The sequence below is a fragment of the Diplotaxodon limnothrissa genome, linkage group LG19 (assembly GCF_057381915.1).
Source record: "Diplotaxodon limnothrissa isolate DT_005_m linkage group LG19, D_limnothrissa_male_GT1.1, whole genome shotgun sequence".
Taxonomy (NCBI): Eukaryota; Metazoa; Chordata; class Actinopteri; order Cichliformes; family Cichlidae; genus Diplotaxodon; species Diplotaxodon limnothrissa.
Genome location: NC_140614.1, coordinates 5,515,115 through 5,538,001, shown reverse-complemented (window position 1 = coordinate 5,538,001; position 22,887 = coordinate 5,515,115). Strand labels below are relative to the sequence as shown.

General features: G+C 39.9%; 1 protein-coding gene across 1 annotated transcript in view; it reads left to right on the top strand.

Annotated features, from left to right (window-relative positions):
- npas3 (neuronal PAS domain protein 3) overlaps window positions 1–22,887 on the top strand; it is a 367,303-nt gene that overhangs the window by 141,838 nt on the left and 202,578 nt on the right. Inside the window, exon 3 of the mRNA XM_085342617.1 lies at window positions 7,629–7,873. Within this exon, the coding sequence (XP_085198743.1) occupies window positions 7,629–7,873 (245 nt within the window). The remainder of the gene's footprint in view (window positions 1–7,628; window positions 7,874–22,887) is intronic.

Here is a 22,887-nt window from a genome sequence, read left to right as displayed (position 1 = left end):
CAAAGTTATAGTGAAACATTTTCTGACAGATTTTTGAGCACCGTGTAGCACATAAAATCAGTTCAAGGTCAGTAAGCACAACCAAAATTCATACATAAGGCGCACCGGATTATAAGGTGCACTGTCAATTTTTGAGAAAATTAAAGGATTTTAAGTGCGTCTTATAGTGTGGAAAATACGGTACTAGGGCTGATATTTACCATTTTTGTAATTACTGGCATTCTTATTGTTTTTAAATCAATTTGAAAAAAACAACAACAAACAGATTAATTTAAAATTGTTATACAATGTCCATTTGAACCAAACTTACATTTGCACAGTGTTAAACTTAACACCCATCGTACGTGTGTGTGTTTATTTATATATAAAAAAGATTTCTATCGGTTGTCTGTGATGGCTATCAGTGGTCAGGACCTCAAACCTCCCCAGATTTCTCTGTTGTCTACCTCACGGCGCTCCTGAATCATTTATCTCCTGCCTTCATCTCTTTATTTTCATATTGCTCGCTGTGTTTCTCTTTATCTCATCAGAGACATTCCTGTGTGGATGTTATTTTTGTGAAGTGCATGCTGCAATATTCTTCCTCTCAGTTTGGCCTCTGCAGATGGATGAGCTGATCATGTAAACAGATACTCAGATATCAGACAAGAGCAGAAAAATTAAGCAGGGTTTATATTGTGAAATATAAATGGAACAAAAAATGGATTTCTGTTCAATCAAATGATTGCAGGCATAAAATAAACTTTGGTCTCTGAGGAATATAGTGACACAACACAATAAGAAACATTTGGTGTGTTACGTATATTTTATTCGGTTTTTGCATGTTATATTTTGTCTGAGTGTCTCATAGTGTTTTGAAAATAGTCCCATGCTGGTTTGAAAAACCATGCAGATCTGGTAGGAAACTGCTCAGAAGTACCCTGTAACCACCTTTAATAACCAGGTCTCTCTTGGAAATATCGGAAATATTTCTGACTATTATTTGCATAGGGGTGGGTTGGAAAGTTGCTTGCAGCTGCAACAGCGATTGTAGAGGGAAGCAGCTTAAACAGTCTTATCCACATGAAATTGGTCAATTTAATATGGAGAAGGGTATCTACTGGAACATGCGCTAATTTGGGCTAGCTGGAGATCAGTCGAGCTGCCAGTATCTTGGCTCAGTTTCACTTCATGTCCTGTCTAAACTAAAGTTATGGAAACGTATTAGTGAGGTTTCAAATAATTTTAAACATCAGCCTCTATGCCTAAACCTGGCCAAACAGTGAAAGCTACATTTTAAAAGCATCACAGACAAGACTCTGGCCATATAGGTCAAAAGTCTTTTGCCACCACAACACACCTACCTTCTGATGTGGACGTCTAGTTCTTTTGAAGTTGAAATTACCCTTTGTATTGTTTCAGGACTTACATAAGTAGTTTCTGATGGTTGAAATGGAATTGGGAGACGAAGCATCCTACCAACACATCTCTGCTTATAATACTGTCACCTGCAATTAAATCAGACAGTAAATCTGCTTGGCAACAGTTTGTCCTGTGACATGACTGATAGCCAGTTTGACCTCCAGTTGACCTGAAAGTTAAACCTCAGCCACTCAGTGACCTTCCCAGCGTGCTCTCTGCTTACATGCTCTTAAAATAGTCAGGCACACACGCCCTCTTGCTCTCTCTCTCTCTCTCTCACACACACACACACAAACACACATATCTCCTCCTTTCAGCTGACAAGTTCTTTAAAAAGCCATCGACCCACCTCGCTGAACTTTACGACATGACACACACACATACACACGCACACCTCGCCTGTCGTGACAAGCTCTTTAAAACACCATCAAGTCACCCGGCTGAACTTTACGACACAGTTTCATTTCATGTTTATAAGACCCAAGCATCTCCATGCACACACACACACACACATGCCCCGATCACAACAAGTGTTGCATTTACCTACTCAGCCGGTACATGATAAATATGTCTGTTTGAGTCAAGGTCAAACACACCTCCTTGTCCACTGACACACACACTCACACACTCACACACACACACACATATTCTACACAGGCACAGCTGCAAACAGCAGACATATTTGTCGTCCGTCAACATAATGCTTTCAAAGTTTGCGGAACAAATAAATTCCGTCTGCCTGGCTGCACCTCGCTTTCCCAGCAGCCGTCAGTGCTGACTTCATACACACAGTGGACAGATTTGTGTGCGTAAATATAGTAAATGTAGTGGGGTTTTTTTCTCACAAAAACATTTAGTGGATTTTCCTTTTTTCTCTTTTTTTCTGCTGACTAATAGCTGGAGTTACAAATGGTGACAACGTGCCTGTAGCACTGGTTTTCAGCAACTGTGATACATCAAAAGCTGACTTATATCAAAGGCTATAGTACTGTATATACATGGTAATGTTTTTTCTCAGACTCTCCTTTCTTACTTTTATGGTTCTGTATAGTCAAGATGATGGTCAGGAGAGCATGCATGAAACCGAATAAGCATTAAAGATAAAAATGGAATTGATGAAGTCATACATAACCATGAAAGAATGAGTTTGGGTGAAGGTGTGTTGCAAAGCAGCTTGCAGCTGTGGGCAGGCCAAGGCAAGTTAAATACTGCTCTCTGTGTGACATTTGCCTGTTTGAAGTGTAGAAATCTATCACCTGAGGCATCAGCTGATGGGACTGGCATTGAGATAAGCTCTTTTATGAGGCCATCAGCTTGCACCTGTTTGAATTGACAGCATTCATGATTTAATTTAAGCTGTAAAGTGCTGTGCTGTACCTCAAATGCTATAAATAGAATGTGTTACAATGTTAAAAAATAATACTAAAAGTCAAAAAATCAATAAAATGCAACTTTTTAGAAAGGGAGTGATTACATACGTTGAAAAAGTACTGTATTTTGTCAACCTCTTCTTTCCATTTACTATTTGTTCCCCCTGATAAATAAATGACAAACAGTATGAAAATTATACTCTCTGCCAGATGACATCCATTTTTCATCTCTAGCCCTAAACAACTCCTCCTCCTCTAAAGTGTTTGTCCGCTATCCCTCCATCTCATCCCTCTTCTTCTCTTTACCCCCCCCCCCCCCCCCCCCCACACACACACACACACACACAGACACTTTTTCTCTCACACTTTTTTTTTTTTTTAGCTCCAGCAAAAATTAATCACCTGTCTTCCTGTCTTTGTGCGTGTGCGTATGTGTGTGTTGCCGGCAGGAAGCCCACAGAGGTTTTTAGCAGCTGATTTATTGCCGAGTTAATTCATAACGGCGTCCGATCATGATGAGAGGCTGCAGGAAAGTATGGTCGTCACTGTTGTTGTTGAAGGGTGAGAGAGAGGGGGAAAGGGAGAGAATAAACAGAGTCATTCTTTGATATAAAGTAATAGGGTGGAAAGTGATAGAGGAAAAGTAATGAAAAGAAAGTTATGGAATAAACAGAGAGACAGATTGCAAGGTGCTTTAAAGTGTAGTTTTAATATGAAGAAAAGTAGAGAAAGAGGGAGGAAATGGGATTAGCAAAGAGGGTGATCTTTGTTGGTGTAGTTTCCTTCTTTCGTTCACTGAAGAAGACGTGACAGTTTAATGTGAAAGTGTTTAGATTTCCCTCCCCAGAAGAATGTGCAAATGCTAATTAGTGTGGAATCTTAGTTTATTTCCATTTACCATATCAAAAGGCAAACACCACTGAACCTACAAACTAGACCTACAACCATTAAGACCGACAAAATGTCTGCTGTGGTGCTACAAAAAAGTAAGCTACTGTGTCAGTCGCTATACCAGACAGTCACCATATTAGAACAGCTGTCTTTGGCACAGGCCAGAATCTGTTTGAACTGGAGAGAGGGGCCAGAGACAATCTTCTGTAAAAGTCTAACTTTGGAGTAAGGGCATTGCGCTACAGTAGTGTGGCGGAGGGGTGGTCCCTGGCGTAGCCTAGGGGAGGGGTGGAGCGGTGAGCTCAGGGGGGTGGTACCGGGAGGCAGGTGAGCCACAGGTCGTGGCGATTGTGCCATGAGTGTTTTCCTTCTGTGTGTCTATATAGTGACGGCAGAGTCGAGGGGGAGGCGGGCTGGACCGGGACGAGCTGTCACGGCGCATTGTTATTATAAATAAAAACGTGATCAAGAGCATAAACGGTGTGTGTGTGTGTGCGTCGCATACATCACAAGTAGCTTACCTGATATGGAAATAGGAATCAAAAGAAAATAAGAAATCAACAAGTCATAAAGTTAAGAGGTAAGAGCTAAGAGACTTTAAAATGGGTAATATATAACTGACAGACAGCCCACAAGAAGTGACTTTAAACTGGTTATTATGAACAGTTGTTTTATTGTGAAGTGACTTCTAAAAGATAACCCCTCTGGTGGCTGTAGTAATTATAATAATGTAGGGAGGAGACTGGGGTCTACAAAAAAGGGAATTTTAACACAGGACACCAATTTTGCATTTTTTTCTTTCACTCATGGCTTTAATCAGAGAGCACAGAGTGTGCTGTAATTTCTTTTTGGTTACTCTGAGCTCACTGCTGCATGATTTCACACAGTCATGTAGCAAAGGAAGCAACCTAAGGGGTGTAACAAGCAAGAATAATGATAGTAATTGATAATATTCTTTTGTGATGGTCATGAATTTGTAAGCTTCTGTGCAACATTACTCTTGTATTGGTGAAGAGGTGTAAAGAGGTTTTTTGTGTCCTGTCTCCCTTCCCTCACCCCTAGGTAGATGGCTGGGCGATATGATCCCAAATTCATATCTCAATGTTTTTTTAGCTGGATGGCGATATACGATATATATCTCGATATTTTTTTAAAGCCAAAAGGTAAGAACAAAAAGAGAGTTCTTAGTCAAAGCTGTGTCCCAGATGTCACACAGGCACTTTTATTAACATACAGCGTAGATGTACATGAATAAATAAAAGAAAACAATGTTGTTTTTGTGCATAACAAAAAGCTCACAACTGTTCAGTCAAAATGTAAACTAACAGACGCTGAGGATAATAACAAAGACAGATTTCACAGCTGCTCTGTTCCCAAAAGTTCTACTGCGTGACCGACAGCCTGGAGTTTGAAATCCTCTTTGTAACCACGTCTCTTACAGGTGCCATTTGTGGTCCATATACACACAATACGGTAATATTACGTTGAAGCACAGTACGTATCACTCCGCGAGGCTCCAGACCACGGTAGCCGTAATGCTCCGACAATCCATCAAGCGGTGCAGCTGCAAAGTCGTACTAAAACATTTTTTGACAGATTGCTAAGCGCTGTGTACCACATAAAATCAGTTCGCGGTCAGTAAGCACAACCAGAATTCATACATAAGGCGCACTGTCGATTTTTGAGAAAATGAAAGGATTTTAGGCCATGCAGCTCACAGGGGCTGTATGTCATTAGCGCGCTTAGCTCGCTAACACGTTGACGCCGTCCGTTGCCGTATCCATCGTGTCGTTGCCTGCAGGTGAAGCGATGGGGGAGGGGGAGTTGTGTTCAGTGAAGGAGAGAGGCGAGGCCGAGTAACGTTGCATAGAGACAAAAGTGGACGAAAGAGAGGCAAACTTGCGGCTCCACAAGTATAATTATAACGTAATATATATTATATCGATATAAACGATATTGTCACATCTTATATCTCGTATAAAAATATATTGATATTTTAAAAAACTCGATATATCGCCCAGTCCTACTTCCTACCCCTGAACCTGGTTCTCCTGGAGGTTTCTTCCTGTTAAAAGGGAGTTTTTCCTTCTCACTGTCACCAAGTGCTTGCTCATGCAGGGTTGTCAGATTGTTGGGGTTGTCTCTATGATTATATAGTGTTTACCTTACAGTATAAAGTGTCTTGAGGTGACTGTTGTTGTGATTTTGTGCAATATAAATATAATATAAGTGACTTGAAATTAAAATGTCTCATCCTTTTCTTCAAGATAAAAAAAAAAAAAAGGTTTAAAGCAGTGTTGGTGAAACTGGCCGTGGCGGACACGTGTTGTGTGTGTCTTCGAGTGCTCCTGTATCTGTAAAAGCATTATTTGAAGACCATTTTAAAACCACACCATATTTGTTACCATACTGTATCTATGGGCATAATTTATCATTTTTCTCTTATGAATGTTTATTAAGCTTTTTATTCCAGTAACACATGATTACCAGTGTTGGGCAACTATAATTAATTATAGTTATCAAAAAAGTAACTGAGTTAGTAACTGAGTTACAATATTCTAAAAGTAATTATTTACTTGAGCAGTAACTATTGCGTTACTTTAAAAAAAAGTTTAACCCTCTGGGGTCCAGCGTGTAATTGGCCATTTTTAACTACTTTTGATGTTTCCTCTACATTTCACCTTTAAAAACTATTTACTTTGCCTTGTTTGGTATCATCCTTTTCAGCACAACCTCACGTGTCTGAATTTACAGTTATGTTTTCATTTTGACATACTGCATTAACACAATTGATCTAAAATCCGACAAAAAACATAAAATCAGAGTAGAAAAAGTTATATTTTTCACTGTAACAACCACTAAACATGTTTAATGAATCATATTTCATAACTTTAAATGCAAATATAAATGGTCAATTTTAAAATCCTGTGCACAAGTTTTGCAAACAACAAAGTTATTTGCATCAATTTACCTTTTACCTTGATTTTTTAAATAACCATTTCAAACTATTTACAGAACAATCAGCTGTTCTTTATTCAATAAGATGCCACACAAATTATTTGTGCCACGCCAAAAAAATAATTTCTGTCCACTATAAAGGAGAACATCACAGCCTGATACCTGCAGGTCTGACAGCAGCAGGTGTATCACTCCTGTTTCTACCTGGAGACAGCAGCCGCCTCATTGTTCTGACACACAACACAAAACTATCGACAACACTACACACTAACTACACACTAACTACACAAGACAACACATTAGCTACACACTCCAAACACGCTAAACGTCACAAACGTCACTCCTAACACTTCCCCTGTTTTTTTTTTGTTTGTTTGGGGTTTTTTGCTCATAAGCAGAGAGTGCTCGCTGCGCTGTCCTTAGACAGTAAACGTGACGAAACTATTGAGGAAAAAATGCCGCGTATATATTGTTTATCATGACTCTGGTTTTACGTGGCCTATCAACACAATTTAAAAACTGGTAAATATCACCTTGTTGCTTTGTCTTTAAGTGGTCATGTGATTGGCTTACCTCGACTACTTTATTCTTCCTCAGTCAAACAGCAGCACTCATGTGATTGTTTTGCCCCCTTAGCTCCAGGTGTTGTGCTAGACAGTGATCGTGATTGCCGTCTGCGGGAGCGCGCGCCGCTGCTTAAAGCTGTAGCGTTCAGATTACTTACAGCTACTTCCGTGCAGCTGATATAAAATGCGGTAAGCTGAACACAGCTCCAACTGTCTGTTTGTTGAAAAATAGTAACAGACCGCATTTTCTTGTTAGTAACTGTAACGGCGTTGTAACGATAGGAATAGTAATTAGTTAGATTACTCGTTACTGAAAAAAGTAACGCCGTTACTTGTAATGCCGTTATTCCCATCACCGATGATTACTGAAAATCATGTTCTGCACAACCCTTTTATGTGATCAGATTTCTTTTAACTTTTTTTTTTTTTTTACTTCTTACAGGCTGCAGGCTCTGAGGAAGGAGAAGTCACGGGACGCGGCAAGGTCGCGTCGGGGAAAAGAGAACTTTGAGTTTTATGAACTGGCCAAGATGCTGCCACTGCCAGGTGCCATCACCAGCCAGCTGGACAAGGCCTCCATCATCCGGCTCACCATCAGCTATCTGAAGATGAGGGATTTCGCCAACCAGGGAGACCCACCGTGGAACCTGCGAATTGAGGGACCTCCGCCCAACACCTCGGTCAAAGGTAGAATACACATTGGAAACGTGTGGTTCTGTGTATTTAAAAAAAAAAAATCATTAAGAACCAAGAAAAGCTTGTTTAAGGAATAAAACATCTGAAATATAAAAACTCAAATTAAAAATGTTCTTTGTAGTGTAGTTGGTTCGTGTCCTAGCACAAGTATATATATATTTTTTTCTTTTGCTTGTTGATTATTTGAATCATGGTATCTTATAAGCCACACCTGCAGAGACTTAGCCAACATCTCAGACCACTGAGCTGCTGCTAACTGACACACTGATTATTTGTTTCTGATGCATCAAAGCCTGAGAAGAACTTTTCAGTTGAACACTTGGTCACATCAAATCATAATTAAGCTCAGACATACAAATATATGCAAGGCAATGAAATTACAGGTTACCACTACATCCATAGTCAGCCTCACGAGTAAAAAAGTATTTACCCTCTGGGCAGCTGGTTCCTACTAATGGAAAACATTACTAATTGATTCCTCTCTCTCCATACCTAAACAACAGATTAGACTGCATTTTGTAAAAGGTCAACCTTAGCACACGTATGCTGCATTGCAGCCATAGGTTACATATTAACAAAAAGGGATGTGGTTCCTGTGTCTGAAAAGTTAAACCTATGCTAAAGTCTACTAAACTGGATAAGGATTTTTTCTCTCTCACTATGAATAAGCCTGTGGTTCCGTTTTTTCACCATTCATGCATACTGGAATAGGTTTGATTATGCTTTTTTTCTTTCTTCCAACTTTGTTTTTCACAGATGAAGAAAAATTGGTTGCGTTCTTAAGAACTGTTGACTGCAAATGACTAGTGTAGCTTTAGCAACTCACAACTTCAGATTTTCTGTCGAAATGGACGTTTAATATGTGATTATAGCTGATTTAGTGAACAGAAAAGGGTTTGAAACTGGCTTGATTCACCGTGTTGTACCGAAACAGTTGTCTGGCAAGAAAATCAGAACCTGTGTGAGAACAGATGTAACTTGAGTTCAGTTAGCTGCAAATGATGCGCAAGCTAAATACAAAGTGGTGACATTGTTTATTGGAAATAAAATTAATCCTCAGGAGAATGCAAGTCCAGATTGCACTGGCTTGACATAATCTAGAGGTGGTTTGCCACTTCATTAGGGAATGCTGGGACCCTGTTGTAATTAAATGTGCTATATAAATAAATAAACTATAACTATAAATATAACTGTGTTATACTGTCCTAAAAACCACCATAGAGTGGTAGAATGGTACAGCCCAACTCTGGACAGAATAAATCCTTGTTTCATTCTAGACATTTGACCCACTGTGTCGGCAAAACCGAAACACTGCCTACTTAGCTGACTGAAGCAGCGCCTGTGTAAAATGTAACTATTGCGGATGAGATGAGAGTAGACCTGACTGCTGGATGTGAAAGACGCTAAGTTTAACTTTGTGTGTTAAAGAACTGTTTGATATAAACTTCTTTTTTCTTTTTACTTCATTTGTTATGATTTTGGCACTTGTGATTTTTCACTGACTGCGGCAAAAGTGCTTTTCTTACCCCTGTGTATTATATCTAATGGTCAGCAGGGAAAGTCCAGTTGTATAGTCAGCTCTCTTGACCCGTACTTTCACTAAACGCTTTCCTGATGTGTTTATTGCCTCAGTTGATGGTTTAAAGTTATACTGGATGCAAAACGATGATTATTTTGTACATTTAGGTTCTTCATTAAAGTCAAAAGGGAGGATAAAGCACAGTATACCTTTGGGAGGGCCTAGCTTGTATTTAAAAAATGCTCACTTCAAAACATCAAAAATATAACTTTGTAAACTGGTGGGTGACTTCATGGTTATTACATCCATTTTTTTTAGTTTACAGTCAATAATTCCAGCTTTAAATGATTTAAACCGGGAGTGTCCAACTCCAGGCCTCAAGGGCCGCTGTCCTGCAGTTTTTAGATATCACCCTGGGTCAACACATCTGAATCAAATGATTAGTTCATTATCAGGCCTCTGGAGAACTCATTTAGCCGTTTAAGTCTGTGTTAGCTGTGTTGGATCAAAAACCTGCAGGACACTGGCCCTTGAGACCTGGAGTTGGAAACCCCTGAATTAAGCACTCATAGATGAGTTTCAACTTTTTATGGATTCCATCAAAAAATATTGCAGTTTTGTTAAAACTTTTAAATTAAAAGTGAGAAAGATTCTTTCTGAATAGATAAAGTTACAAACACCTAGCTTTATCAGAGATACCTTTGATAAAGGCATCTTTTAAATTTCTCTGACAATCCCAGTGAAGTTATTCACAAATTACTTTTTTGGTAATGAAAATTCGCATTAAGTTTGTTCTCATATGGAGAAAAAATATATAAAGCTTTCAATATTGTTTCACCAGTTTCTTCTTTTTTCCCCTGTGCTAATTTCAGCACAAAGCCTTTTTAAGTTTTTTTCTTGTCTTTCTGATCCTCACTACATTTTTTATTACCCTTGGACATTGTATGTCATTTAAAGTTAAAACATAATTTTGAAGTTTTTGCATAATAACAGTTTTTTTGATTGATTGATTGATTTTTGACCCAGATTACCTCTTTTCACCCAAAAAGCTGCCAGTGCAAGCGGAGCCATAGCAACAGCTTTACTGCCCAATTTAGTTTCCACAAAAGCTCATCTTTGTGTCTTCAAACGAACATTTTTATTCAAATGAAAGTGAACACGCAAACATAGGCGTATCAGGCTTACAGCTAGCAGCATTGCAGCGACTGTGTGGCTCTTTAAACTGCTATCAAACAACTTGCAAAAGCTGCAGAAACGCACCACGGTCTCTCTCTCTGTCACACACACACACACACACACTCACTCACACACGGCTAGCTTCAGCGCTAAGTGATTTTTCTGTGAAGGGAACATTAAGCTTTGATGAATTTCTGCCTGGAGTACCAGAGTGTACACAGCACTTGTGAATCTAAGTGGAATTTGCCTTTGAAATGGCCCCTTTGTGCGACGCACTTAAAGGAGAAGAGGAGCGTTTGCTTTTAAAGGGGACATTTGGGCTTGTAGGAATGACCCAAAGATGAAAGCAAATTGTCTGAAATTTCTAGGGGCGACAGTGCGTTTCACTGTTTGTGTGTGCTGTAAGAACTACAGTACAACCATATTTACCTGAGAACAAGAGTACACGCAGAGCGAGACTGTAGTTGAGTGTGAGTGAATAAAGGTAAGGTGTATGTATGGGTGTTTCTACACATGAGCACGTCTAATGTGTGTGCTCACACATGCCCTCTCCGCACAACAGCAGATGGCATCATTGTCGGCAGCGCTTTGAAGAGGCGCATGCATTTTAATGAACAGAACCAAAACGTATACACCAGATAATGTGTGCATGTGTGTGAGTGTGTGCTGGGTTGTTTTGGAGCTCTCAGGGCTGTGTGTTGTATACTTCCTGTAACACAGCCCTGCAAAAGACAGCATCATACTAAATCACATTTAACACGTGTGTGGAGGTACAAATATTATATGAACAACCCTTAATCCTCCGTTTGACTTCTTGTTATTTATTCATTTATTTTCAGAACCTTAACTTTGTGATTGCCTCTGTGTGATACTTTCAGGAAACCCTGTCCAAAATAGATTTCTAGACTGTTTTTGTTCATTTATATTAATTCTGACTGGCCACACTGGCCGTTATAAGGGACACAATTATCCAACCAACTGAGAAAACTGCTCACAGTCTCATTATTACACAGATAAAATCAAACCTGACAATGTGGATGTCCTAGAAATAAAAAATCAACAAATCCTCAGTGTGAAGGTCAAAAACACAAAACAGACTTTGCTTAAATAGAAGTGCAAAGTGAGGTTTTTATGTCCATACGCACACACAGCAATTCAATCAGACTGTCCCTCTTGTGCACACAACATATACAGTACATGATATGCTTCTCTCTCTGCAAGGTTGTATGTGCGTGTTTAGGTTGTCTTTACTCTCTCTCCTATTGACTGACACTAATGAATGAATATCCTTCTCTAGAAGACTGTGTGCGAGTGTGTATGTGCATCCATGCCTATGTGACTTTTTACTTTGTAATTGTTTTGTGTGTTGCAGCCTATGTGTGTGCGTGCGTGCGCGTCTGTGTATTTGTGTGTTTCGCAGTGTTTGGAACAGCAGAGAATTATTGATTTTGGCCTCTGTGTAGCTGCTCTGCATTGGTTCAGGTAATGAAGATCGTTCTGTGTATGTGTGAGTCTGTGTGTGTAGTATTCCTACTTATGACTCCATACTCTTTCTGTTTTTCCATCTGACAATATCCTCATTTGTTGTTTTTCCCTCCTTGGTTTTAGTTTTTCTCTGTCTTCCTCTCTCTTTTTCCTCTAATTTCTTTCACTTTAGCACTTTTTCTTTTCTCTTCCCCCTCCCCATCCTGTACACATCTCTGTTTCTTCCTTTTTAATATTTCTTTTCAAAAGGAAGAAGGAAAATTAGATATGATTTCTGATCACATGATTTTGATATGTGTGCTTGCATTGTGCATTCCTTTTTTATCCTTTCTCCTCTCATTTCCATTTCCTTTCCCCAACTTATATTTCTCCTCTTTTCAGTTAAATTCAGTTTTTCTTCTAACTTCTTTTCCATTTGTCGTGTTTGTTGTCTTTCTTGTTTTGTTCATTCTCACCTCATGTTGTGTCCTTCCCTTTCTTCCCCTCTACTTCCTATCCTTTCCCCTTTTCCCCTCACACCACCTTCCTGTTTCCTTACCTTTTCCTCTTCGTCTTTTCCTTTATTTTGGTTCATGCACTATATTAAATCCTCTTTCGCTTTCTCCTCCTCAGTTGATTCTCCTTTCCCACTCCTAACGCTTCACTTTCTTAACCTCCGTTTGACTTTTTTCTATTTCCTTCTCCCCATTCTCCATTTCCTCCATCCTCTCATCCACTTCCTGTAATCACCTTTCTTCCACTCCTTCCTTATCCTCCTCCACCCTTGCACTTCATGCCCCTGTACACCTTCCCCTCCTCCCCCATTGACCTTTGCAGTAATTGACCCATCAGTTGCTCTTCTACAGTTTAGTGTGGGAGGTTTTGACTTCCTGTCAGTAAGAGTCTCCACATCTGCTACAGGACTCCACACAAACAACCGTGACCTTTGGAGCATCCTGACACCCAGCCCATTTTGTGTGTGTGCGTGTGTGTAAAAACGATTGACCGCTCACTATTTAAGTGCGTAGGTGAATGTCGGTCGTTGTGTTTATGTGTGAATTTATGGTGGTGTTTGTGGTTGCATATGCAGGTACAGTATGTGTGTCCGGTAGTGTGTATGAAAAGCTTTGAGGGTCTCTGTTTCTGTCTGACAGTCTGGTGTTTGTGCATGCGTCTGTGCGTGCCTGTGTGTGTGACCCCCTTCGACACCTGGCTATTCATTATGCATGCAGAGAGCAGCAGACACCAAAATGCCACACTTCATGAGCCAGTCTAAAAATCAAGACACACACACTCACTGTACTCCACTCACAAACAAACAATATACGCACTAATCCAAACACACACACAAGTGTTGCACATACTTTTTTCTGACAATATTCAGAGAAATACACATATAAGGATATTAAGAAAACACACAGGTACCGGCATAAATACGAACTCCACCCGACTCCTTGTAAACACACCTTGTTCATATCTGTGCTGCTTTACATTCTGTATAAATATCCTCTCTCTCTGTTATTAAAAAATAAATTATGGCATTTTTTATAAGATCCACATACCTAGTTATGGCTCAGTGCATGAGCTCACGAGACTCATGAGGAATATCAGGTGTGTGTGGGTGGGTGAATGCGAGCTCAGGATCTTTCACTGCAGTTTTTAATGTGGAAAAATTGTGTATTTTCAAAGTTGTGTTTTAAAAAACAGCCCTGTGACAGACTGGCGACCTGTCCAGGGTGTACCTTGCCTCTCTCCCAATGACAGCTGGGATAGGCTCCAGCGCCCCCCGCGACCCTGAAAAGGATAAGTGGAAGCGAATGGATGGATGGATGGTGTTTTAAAAAAATACACTTACAGTAGACTGTGCATACGTAAAAAAAAAAAAAGTTCTGGAACATAAAATGTGTCAAATCACATCAGATAACATTATCACATTAGTAACAAACTTTGTAACCTTTTTAGGGACCCTATAGTACTATAAGGCCTGTTTTAATAGTGAAAAACACATTTAGCAGATTATTGGTTTGAAAGACACTAGTGGCTAAGAACTTTGAAATGTTAGCATAATAGATCCATTGGTAACGCTATTCAACAATAGTCAGGGAGACTTTCTTTGTGCCTTTATGCCTTTATAGATTTTGCTTGCTAACTAGGTTTGGTAGCATTAACTAATAACTTCACTCTCAAAAAGTGCTCCAAAACCAAGCCAGCCATGTTGGAGAGCGTCCTCATTCACAACGTGTAACATACCAACGATTTGTCACGTCCCAAGGCGTCTCATAGTAACGCAAAATGTAACCTTCCGCGTCCGTATGATACGCTCCGGATTGTGGATGGAATCCAATAGAACAGACCTTCCCAAAGTGTGGGGGGCGCAGAGCCATGGCAGGGGGGGCGCCAGATGAAAAGGGGGGAAAAAAACAAAACGCTTGGACACTGCTAGCACGGGCGCCCACAGAAACGCAAAGCAGGAGATGGAGCATAGCTGAATATGTTTCCAAACCAACTTCATTCTAAGCCAAAGACTAGAAAATATGGTGAAGCATATCTTCCCTTTGGTTTCACCTGCACAAGTGCCAAGGTAGGTCTCCCTGCAGAATTGCTTTTCCCTTCGTCGGGAGCAGCGCTGGGCTGTTTAAATCACGGACAAACAGGATCCCACATTCTTGATTTTTAGTTCAAACACTTGTTGTAATGACTAACTACTCCTGACATTTTGGAGATATACATACTATACTATACTTTATACAGTAAAGTTACAGTGGGATACAAATAATATCAGGCTGATCCTGCCACGATTTGTTCCCCCGGTTCAAATCATTAACTGCGAGTGTATATGTAAGCGTGTAAAAACTGCAGATAGTCAGATTAACAGTATTTTGTCTCTATCTGCCATTCCACAATTCATCTCCTGTAAACAATAACGTGGCGCACAGCGTGACGTGAAAAAAGGCACATACCTTTGACGTTGCGTGACGAACTCTGTATTCCTCGTCCACACGTAAACGCAAAAAAGGAGTTTTGAAAAAAATCTGTTTACAGTGATTCGAAACGCCGTTTACGTGTGGACGAAACAGCTGCGTTTTCAAAAATACCCGTGTAGGTGCGGACGTAGCGTAAATTAGTTAGTAGTTTATTTTCTTATTACCTTTAATTAATTGCAGATTACTTGTATTTGCTTAATTTTTTACTAAATGTTTGAGGTGTGAAATAAACCGCAATGGAGCAAAATATGTATGTGTGTGGTTGGAGGATGTGTGCATGTGTGTGCGTGCACGCGCGCACGTGGGGGGGCGCGAACATTTTTCTTGTAAAACAAAGGGGGGCCCAGCAAAAAAAGTTTGGGAACCACTGCAATAGAATGACGCTCCCAGAGCTCCCCACAGATCAGAAAGGAGCAGCCACACTCCTGTGTAAAAAGATTAACCGTTACTTGTCCATCATTCACCATGATAATGCAGTCCAGGATTTAACTCTGCTAATATCAGTACATGTAAATTTATTCCTTCCCTCTACGGAGATTTGTGTAAGCCCACAAAAAAAAAAAAAAAAATGTTGTAGCCTAAATCTGATTGAGATGATTCTATATCAAGTCATGTTGTGAAGTATTGTCTGCATTGTTTAGTGTGTATTTATGTGAGTGTGTGTTCCTATCCACTTAGCATTACATACAGCCAGACTGCCGCTTTATACAAAATCAACCTCCTGCTTCGAGAGACTCTAAGCGCTGAGTGAGAGAGAGAGAGCGAAAGAGAGACACGGGGGGAAAAGAGGCGCATCAGAAGAAAGCGCCTGAGTAGAAAAATGAGAGGGATAACGACAAGACGGGGGAGAAAGAGAGAAAAATAAACGAGATAGTCAATTAGAGAGACAGAGGCTATCAGTGAGGCTGAGAGAGAGAGGCAGAGAGACAGAGAGGGAGAGCAGCAGGAGTCTCGTCTCGTTATGATCCATCTCGTCTCTTTGTACCAGCTGACGTTTTTATGATGCGGCCTGCTGGCTGGGCTAATGGCTTCCTCCATTATACTGAGGGAACACAGTGACCCCGACACCCGGATAAACACAGCACTCACATCAAACCCCTCCCACCTGCCCAACCCAGCCTGCACACTGCAATCCGACACTGAGTCAGCGATGAAGCTCGTTTCAAACCGAGAGATGGAGAGAATTAAAAAAAAGGTACAGAGATAAGTTGTTCCCCAAACACTAAAAGGTTTCCAACAGGCGTCCACTGCCTGCTGTATGGCTGGGATTTTTTAGTAAGTGCCTGGTGTCAGTACTGTATTCATTCAAAGGTAAAGCAGCTCAACGCCAAAAAGGAAAGGACTTTCCAGTTAAATTTTGAATATTCATAGCTTTCATAGTTGTGTATAGTACTTTACATTATACATGACTTGATGAATTGTCAAAGGTCGGGGTGTTTTTTCAACTTGAAATATAGTCTTCAAGTATAGGAGTTCAACACTGTCGAACTAAAGGTAACTCTTTTTAAATTACATTTTCCTGATTACCTTTATCTATTGACAAAATATATTTTTTATGTTCTCCCACCAGTAACAGAATTCCTTGTAGTTTAAGCATTCACACTGACAGTGCATTGGAAACCAAAAGCACAAATCAAACGGCAAGTTCAACTTTCTGCAATGACAGGACAGACACCCTAATTAAATTAAAGTTGCATATCAGGCATCCATGCAGGTTACATGATGGGGCTTCAGTGTTCATCCCCACCCATACAGGAAGCAATTCACATACAGTATCACATTGCTTTGTTGCAGATGGTTAAATATCCTTCACTTAAGCTAAGTATCCTTCAGTCTTATTAGCAGTCATTTCAATTGCTCACTCCAAAGCTGAGAAAAGTTTATTTCAGGGTCCTCCCAACTTTCTGCTGCCAGTGGTTATTTGGCCCGTGGTTGATAGAAGCTGGTGAATGTCATTAACTTTGAGTTGTCTGGACATTGTCTGGACCACACTGTTGCTTTTGCATGTAGCCAAAATTTTTCATCATGAGCTTAATATTTTTTGCTATCTATTAGAAATGGCAAAGTTCTTTAGGCAAGCTCTTTTTAATGAATGTCATTGCAAGATCTTTCAAAGACAGAATACAATTTAAAGCTGCTCCTCATGGAAGTATGTTTAAAATATGGATGTGACTGGTGCAAATTTAAAAGAAACGTTGTGTTTTTGTAACTTCAAAGCTATCTAAGATCAAATATAGTAATCTGAAACGTTTTTCACTTGAAGTTTTCAGAGTATGCATTTTAAGATGCATATTATCTGGATTTGTTTTGACAGATTAGACTTGCTCTAACAGCTCATTGTTTCTTTCTGTAAACTAACAACTCGAATATCCTTCCAGCTGTTGCATTCAGGTTAGACGTCATTTAACAGCAGGCTCAACTTCCCACTGATATCTGAAATAAGACAACACAACTCGTCTTCTAAACTAAAGCGCAGCATGTGTGATTGAAACCATATAAAACACAGGGCCTCTGCTATTTGCATTACATCATGCACACACTGGGTGATAATTGTTATGTCTTTCGCCAAAATACCCCCTATCTAGTTGTAATCATTGCAGCTTTTTACCCTCGGATCTCATCTTAAACATAAAACGAAGAAGCGAGGCAGCTCCTACTTCTCAGCATAATAAACTTGTCAAACGCAGCTTTGGTTCTCTCACTGCAAAAACCTGTGGCGCTCCTACCGGCCCCCAGCTTAGCCCCGTTTGGCTCTGCAGCCGACACGCCGCTCCATCCGCTGGCTAAAACCACTCCCCTTGCATGCTCGCACTTAATAAACAGAGGGTAATTTGGCCAGCTGCGAGTGTGAGATGTTTTGATTCCCGAGTCACAGTGTAAAGAAAAATGGAATGACAGAGGGAGAGGGAAACAGCAGTAATTATAAAACTAATTACCAAATGTTGATGATGCCCATAGGCTTTGCATAACTAAATTTAGACGAGGAAATTGCTTTCGGCCGCCGACGTGGCTGCTGGGCATTTTGTTCATCTTTTCTTTTTTTTCTTAATTCTTCTCGTCCTGCCTGCTGTCACACACTTGCACACTGAAGAAAAAAAATCACCATGGAAACAATTATTCAAACACCTATCTTTTTTGTTGGCAAACACAAAATGGCTCCGGGAAGTGTTCTTGTCCAACAATGTGGTGTAATGACAGAAAATATAGCTGCTTGTTTCTGTTTACCCCGTGAAAGACATAGCAATTAAGTACAACACAGAGATGCTCACAGAGAAACTAAAAGACATTCACTTATTGAATCAGGCTGTGCCGCTCTCTGCGGGTTTGCATATGAAAGACGTGTTTTTGTCTCGCCGAGCGTCTGCACAGATTTGTACATAGCTGAGCTCTGACGCCTGATTTTCCACTGGAGTGATTGCAGAAATGTCGACTGTTGGTTTAAGTTTCTATTAGATCCTACTTTGATCAGTCCAGCGTGAACAAGCAGAGTCTCTGAATAAGTGTTGAAACCAAAGTGGTGTGACTGACTAAACTAAAAGAATTTACAGGGAAATATCTTTCACAGATAGAAGGCTAAAAAAATGGAAATAAAACAAGTGAATGTAAAGCAGGGATTATACTTATTTGCAGACACAGAAAGATGCATACACCACGGTCAAGTAAGCATTCCTGTTCTAACTCTCCTAAACTTCTTCTTCTTCTCCACCTGATCGGCACATACGTCATTGGTGCATTATAGTGTAGTTTCTCAGCAGAGAAGTTCTAGCATGCTTTCAGATGCAGAAACACCTTTAAGTTGTTGGGACTACCTGAACTGGTTCCTCTGCAACTTGGCTTTGTTTCTCCGAAGCCCTGTCCACACAGGAAGCTCACAGATGGTTGGTCGTCCAGGCTTCGGTTGGCCTCCGGTTGCCTCATCAAGTCTAGTTGTACAGTGCAAAGCACTGTCTAACATGTTAGTCCAAATTCAACAACTCGTTTGAGGTCTGGTGATTGCAAAGGCCATAGCACGCATTATTTTCTGACTTATTTAACCAGTCAATTCAATTTAATTATATTGTATTTATACAGTGTGGGAAGGTTACTTTTAAAATGTATTCCATTACAGAATACAGAATACATGCCCCAAAATGTATTCTGTAACGTATTCCGTTACGTTACTCAATGACAGTAACGTATTCTGAATACTTTGGATTACTTAATATATTATCATGCTTTTTACAACAACGTGAATGTACTATTGCTGTGTGATTTATTACTATTACTGAAGGTCCGCGACTCCGAACTGTAGTAAAGGGACCTCTGACTAATACGGCGGGGTCCCTGTCGGCTCGTAGCCGAAAAATAGCTTTACTTTGTTGTGTGGGTCAACTTTTCTTGACAGAGAGAGGCGTTGAAAGACTGCTCCAACAGAACTTATTGTTTTCGGAGGAAAACACGAACACAGTGTACAGTTGAGTCTTAATAGCTTACTTACAACTGGGCTCGTCAGGCACTCTTCTTGGCTGAAGTGGTTATTATTATATTTACATGCTTCCAGCTCCCGTTTTTCCTCGATGACAACTCGTACCTTTCCACTCCCCTTTTTCTCCCTCCTCGCGCTCACAGACACATAACGTGTATGGCAGTCCATTCTCCCTGCAATACGGACTACACTGCCCATGATGCTACATTCTTTAGAGCTATGCTTGTAGCATTCTGCCTGTTAGCTTAGCACAACAACAACAACAACAACGAAAAGGCGCTCTCTCACCCAGGAAACACACAGTCGCAGAGAGAGAGAGAGCGTCGCCCTGTAACCATGGCAACCGTAACGCTGCCGCCCGGAACAAAAGAACGTAGCTGTCAAACAAAACCCAAACAGTCCTGACCCGCGACAATATGAAACAGGAAAGTACCGCAGTGTAATCCATTTATTTCAACAAAGTAACTGTATTCTGAATACCACCTTTTTAAACGGTAACTGTAACGGAATACAGTTACTCATATTTTGTATTTTAAATACGTAACGGCGGTACATGTATTCCGTTACTCCCCAACACTGTATTTATATAGTGGCAAGTCACAACAACAGTCTTCTCAAGGTGATTCAATGAGACATTTGCCCCTTGATGGGAACAGTGTTGTTCTAGAAGAGACCATCATGGTAGAAATGTTTCATTATGCTAACCAGCAACTACATTGGCTTTGGAAGGGAGTCCCTCGTTATAAACTTCCAATGTAAAATTCCTAATTTCATAGGTGAAATGGATATGTTTAGAGACAAATATAATAAATGGTTTTGTAGTCCAATCTTTTTAAAACTCAACCACTTGGATTAATGGTTAGCTCGGCACTTGGCCACTTTGATTAATAGTCCCTCAAAGGAACTCGGGATCTGATTTAGAGAGCCAATTGAAAGCACTGTTTAACCTCGCTCCATTGTCCTTATTTATTTGGTTGGATTTGGTGACAAGATTTCCAAATGTATTCCTTTTGAGATAGAAGGCCCTCTTAGCTGTTCTCTTTACAGGCACTGAGAAACGCTCAGTGCAAATGAAGAACATCTTATGGTCTTCCACAGATCTTTGCCCCTTATACAGTCATTTTATTAGTCATTTGTTGACTCTAGTTAGTCTGTGAAAGCATTTCAAGGGCCACTGATGACAGCTGAGAGAAACAGATGTAATCCTTTAAAACATAACAAAACCTGGAAAAGCTGAAAGAGCCTGAAAACCTTTGGAATGTGTCACATTTATGTTGTCATTGCTAGTATGTTTTGCTAGTTTGACCTTTTTTCCCATCATGCCAAAGATTTTGTTTCCCAGAAGTCCCACAGTCATTGGTATCACTTTGTATTAATCATAGTGATACTCTTGTGAAGGACATTTACCCATTAGAGCTGATGTCCTTACTAACCCAGTTATACATCTAATGTCCTTTCTAATCTGTTTATCCCGCTTTCCCTCCATACCAGACAAATGGGACATTATTGGCTTATGTACTGCACACTGTAAGGCCCTCAGCAGTCAATCATCCACTCTAATATTCAGAAAGGCAAGCTTTGACACTGAATTAAAACCGACATGAAAAGCATGTGTTAAACAAAGTAAAGTATTTCCAATCAGGTGTAATTGGCCTGTCGGAGCCAGCGGTGATATATGTTCCTAATTAGTTAAGCGGCCTCGGTTTGTCTCAAAGGGTGTTTTTTATTTTTTAATTATTTTTTTTCCTCTCCTCCCACAGCTGATCGTGCATCAAAATGTCAAAATAAACTGGGGAATAAGAAGCTTTTTAAAAGCTGCAGCACCGATTGCCAATATACATGATTGGACTGGATGGGAGTTGAGGGAGTAGGCAGGGTTGCGGGGTTTTACCTATCAAATTCTCTTGGTATTTAGGTTATACGCACCAATGAATAGTCATTACAATCCAGTTTGATGTGCAAAAGATATTCTTGTTTTTATTTTAACCATGTGTTTGGTGATAAGAAAATGCTGGGGCTGTGTTTTAGGGATCACCCAACCAAGGACTTTTTAAATGGGTGGCACAGAGGGGAATATGAGCCTGTCAATAATTAAATAAACTATGAGCTTTAAATTAAAAAATATATATATATACAGATAAAGTGTTTTTTACATTTTTAATTACCCCTAAAACTTTCAGTCCATATTATCGTATTACTGACTAATGTATTATTATTGTTTGAAATAAGGCACTAAGGAAGACCACATTTGTTTTCCCCCCAAACCTGAACTGGGTAATCTCAGTTCTTGATCAAAGTTCAGATAGTAACGAGTCCTGTGAGATCACTTGACACATGTCATCTGCTGTTATCGCAAGATCTTAATATTAAATTGTCTTAAGATTAATTTTAGAAGGCATTTATAAATGTTTAAAAGAAGAAAAAAGTTGGGGCAAGCATCAAACAGCTGGTGGTACTAACAGGAAACAGCTGGAGGAATATTTTGCAACTAATTAGGTTGATTTGCTACAGGTCAGTAACATGACTGAGTGTAAAAAAAAGAAAAGAGCATCTCAGAACAACAAACAAACTATGTTTACAAAAGGTGGAACAATCTCAGAAAAATGTTCCTCAATGTAAAATTTCAAAGACTTTGAATATTTCATCATGTACAGTAAATAATATCAAAACAATCCAAGAATTTGGAGGAAGCCCCCCCCCCCCCCCCCCCCCCCAAAAAAAAAACAAAAAACAAAAAAACAACCCAAAACAAAACAATCCAATGATAGATGTCCATGATCTTCTAGTCCTCAGGGAGCCCAGCATAAAAAACATGCATGATTCTGTCATGGAAATCACTGCATGAGCTCAAGAACCCTTCCAGAAATGATTTTCTGTGAAAACAGTAAGCCATCCGCCATCCACAATGCAGATCAAAGCTCTATCATGTAAAGACGAAGGCACATGAGAATGGGGTTCAGAAATGGCACGATCTTCTCTGGGCTCATTTAAATGGATGAGGCAAAGTGGTCAGATGAATCAGATGCTGAAACTCTATTTGCGTCCGCTGGACTAAAGACAAGAGGCACCATCTGACTTATTAGCAATGACAATTCTAATCTTCATACTGCAACTAATATAAAAACATCATGACTTCATACGAGAACTGTCAAGGTACTGAACTGGCCTGCTTGCAGTCCAGACCTTTCAACAACTGAAAACACTTGATGAAGCATTTGACAAAGACCGAGGACTACTCTTCTCCTAGAATCCTGTAGTTCCCAGTTCCCAGAGACGTTTTCCTGCCATTAAATTTAGAAGACCTTTTGTTTTCATTTTAAATGATACATTTTCTCAGTAAAAAACATTCCACATTCTACGAACTGAGCTTTTATTTTTTCGGGGGTACTAAACCCAC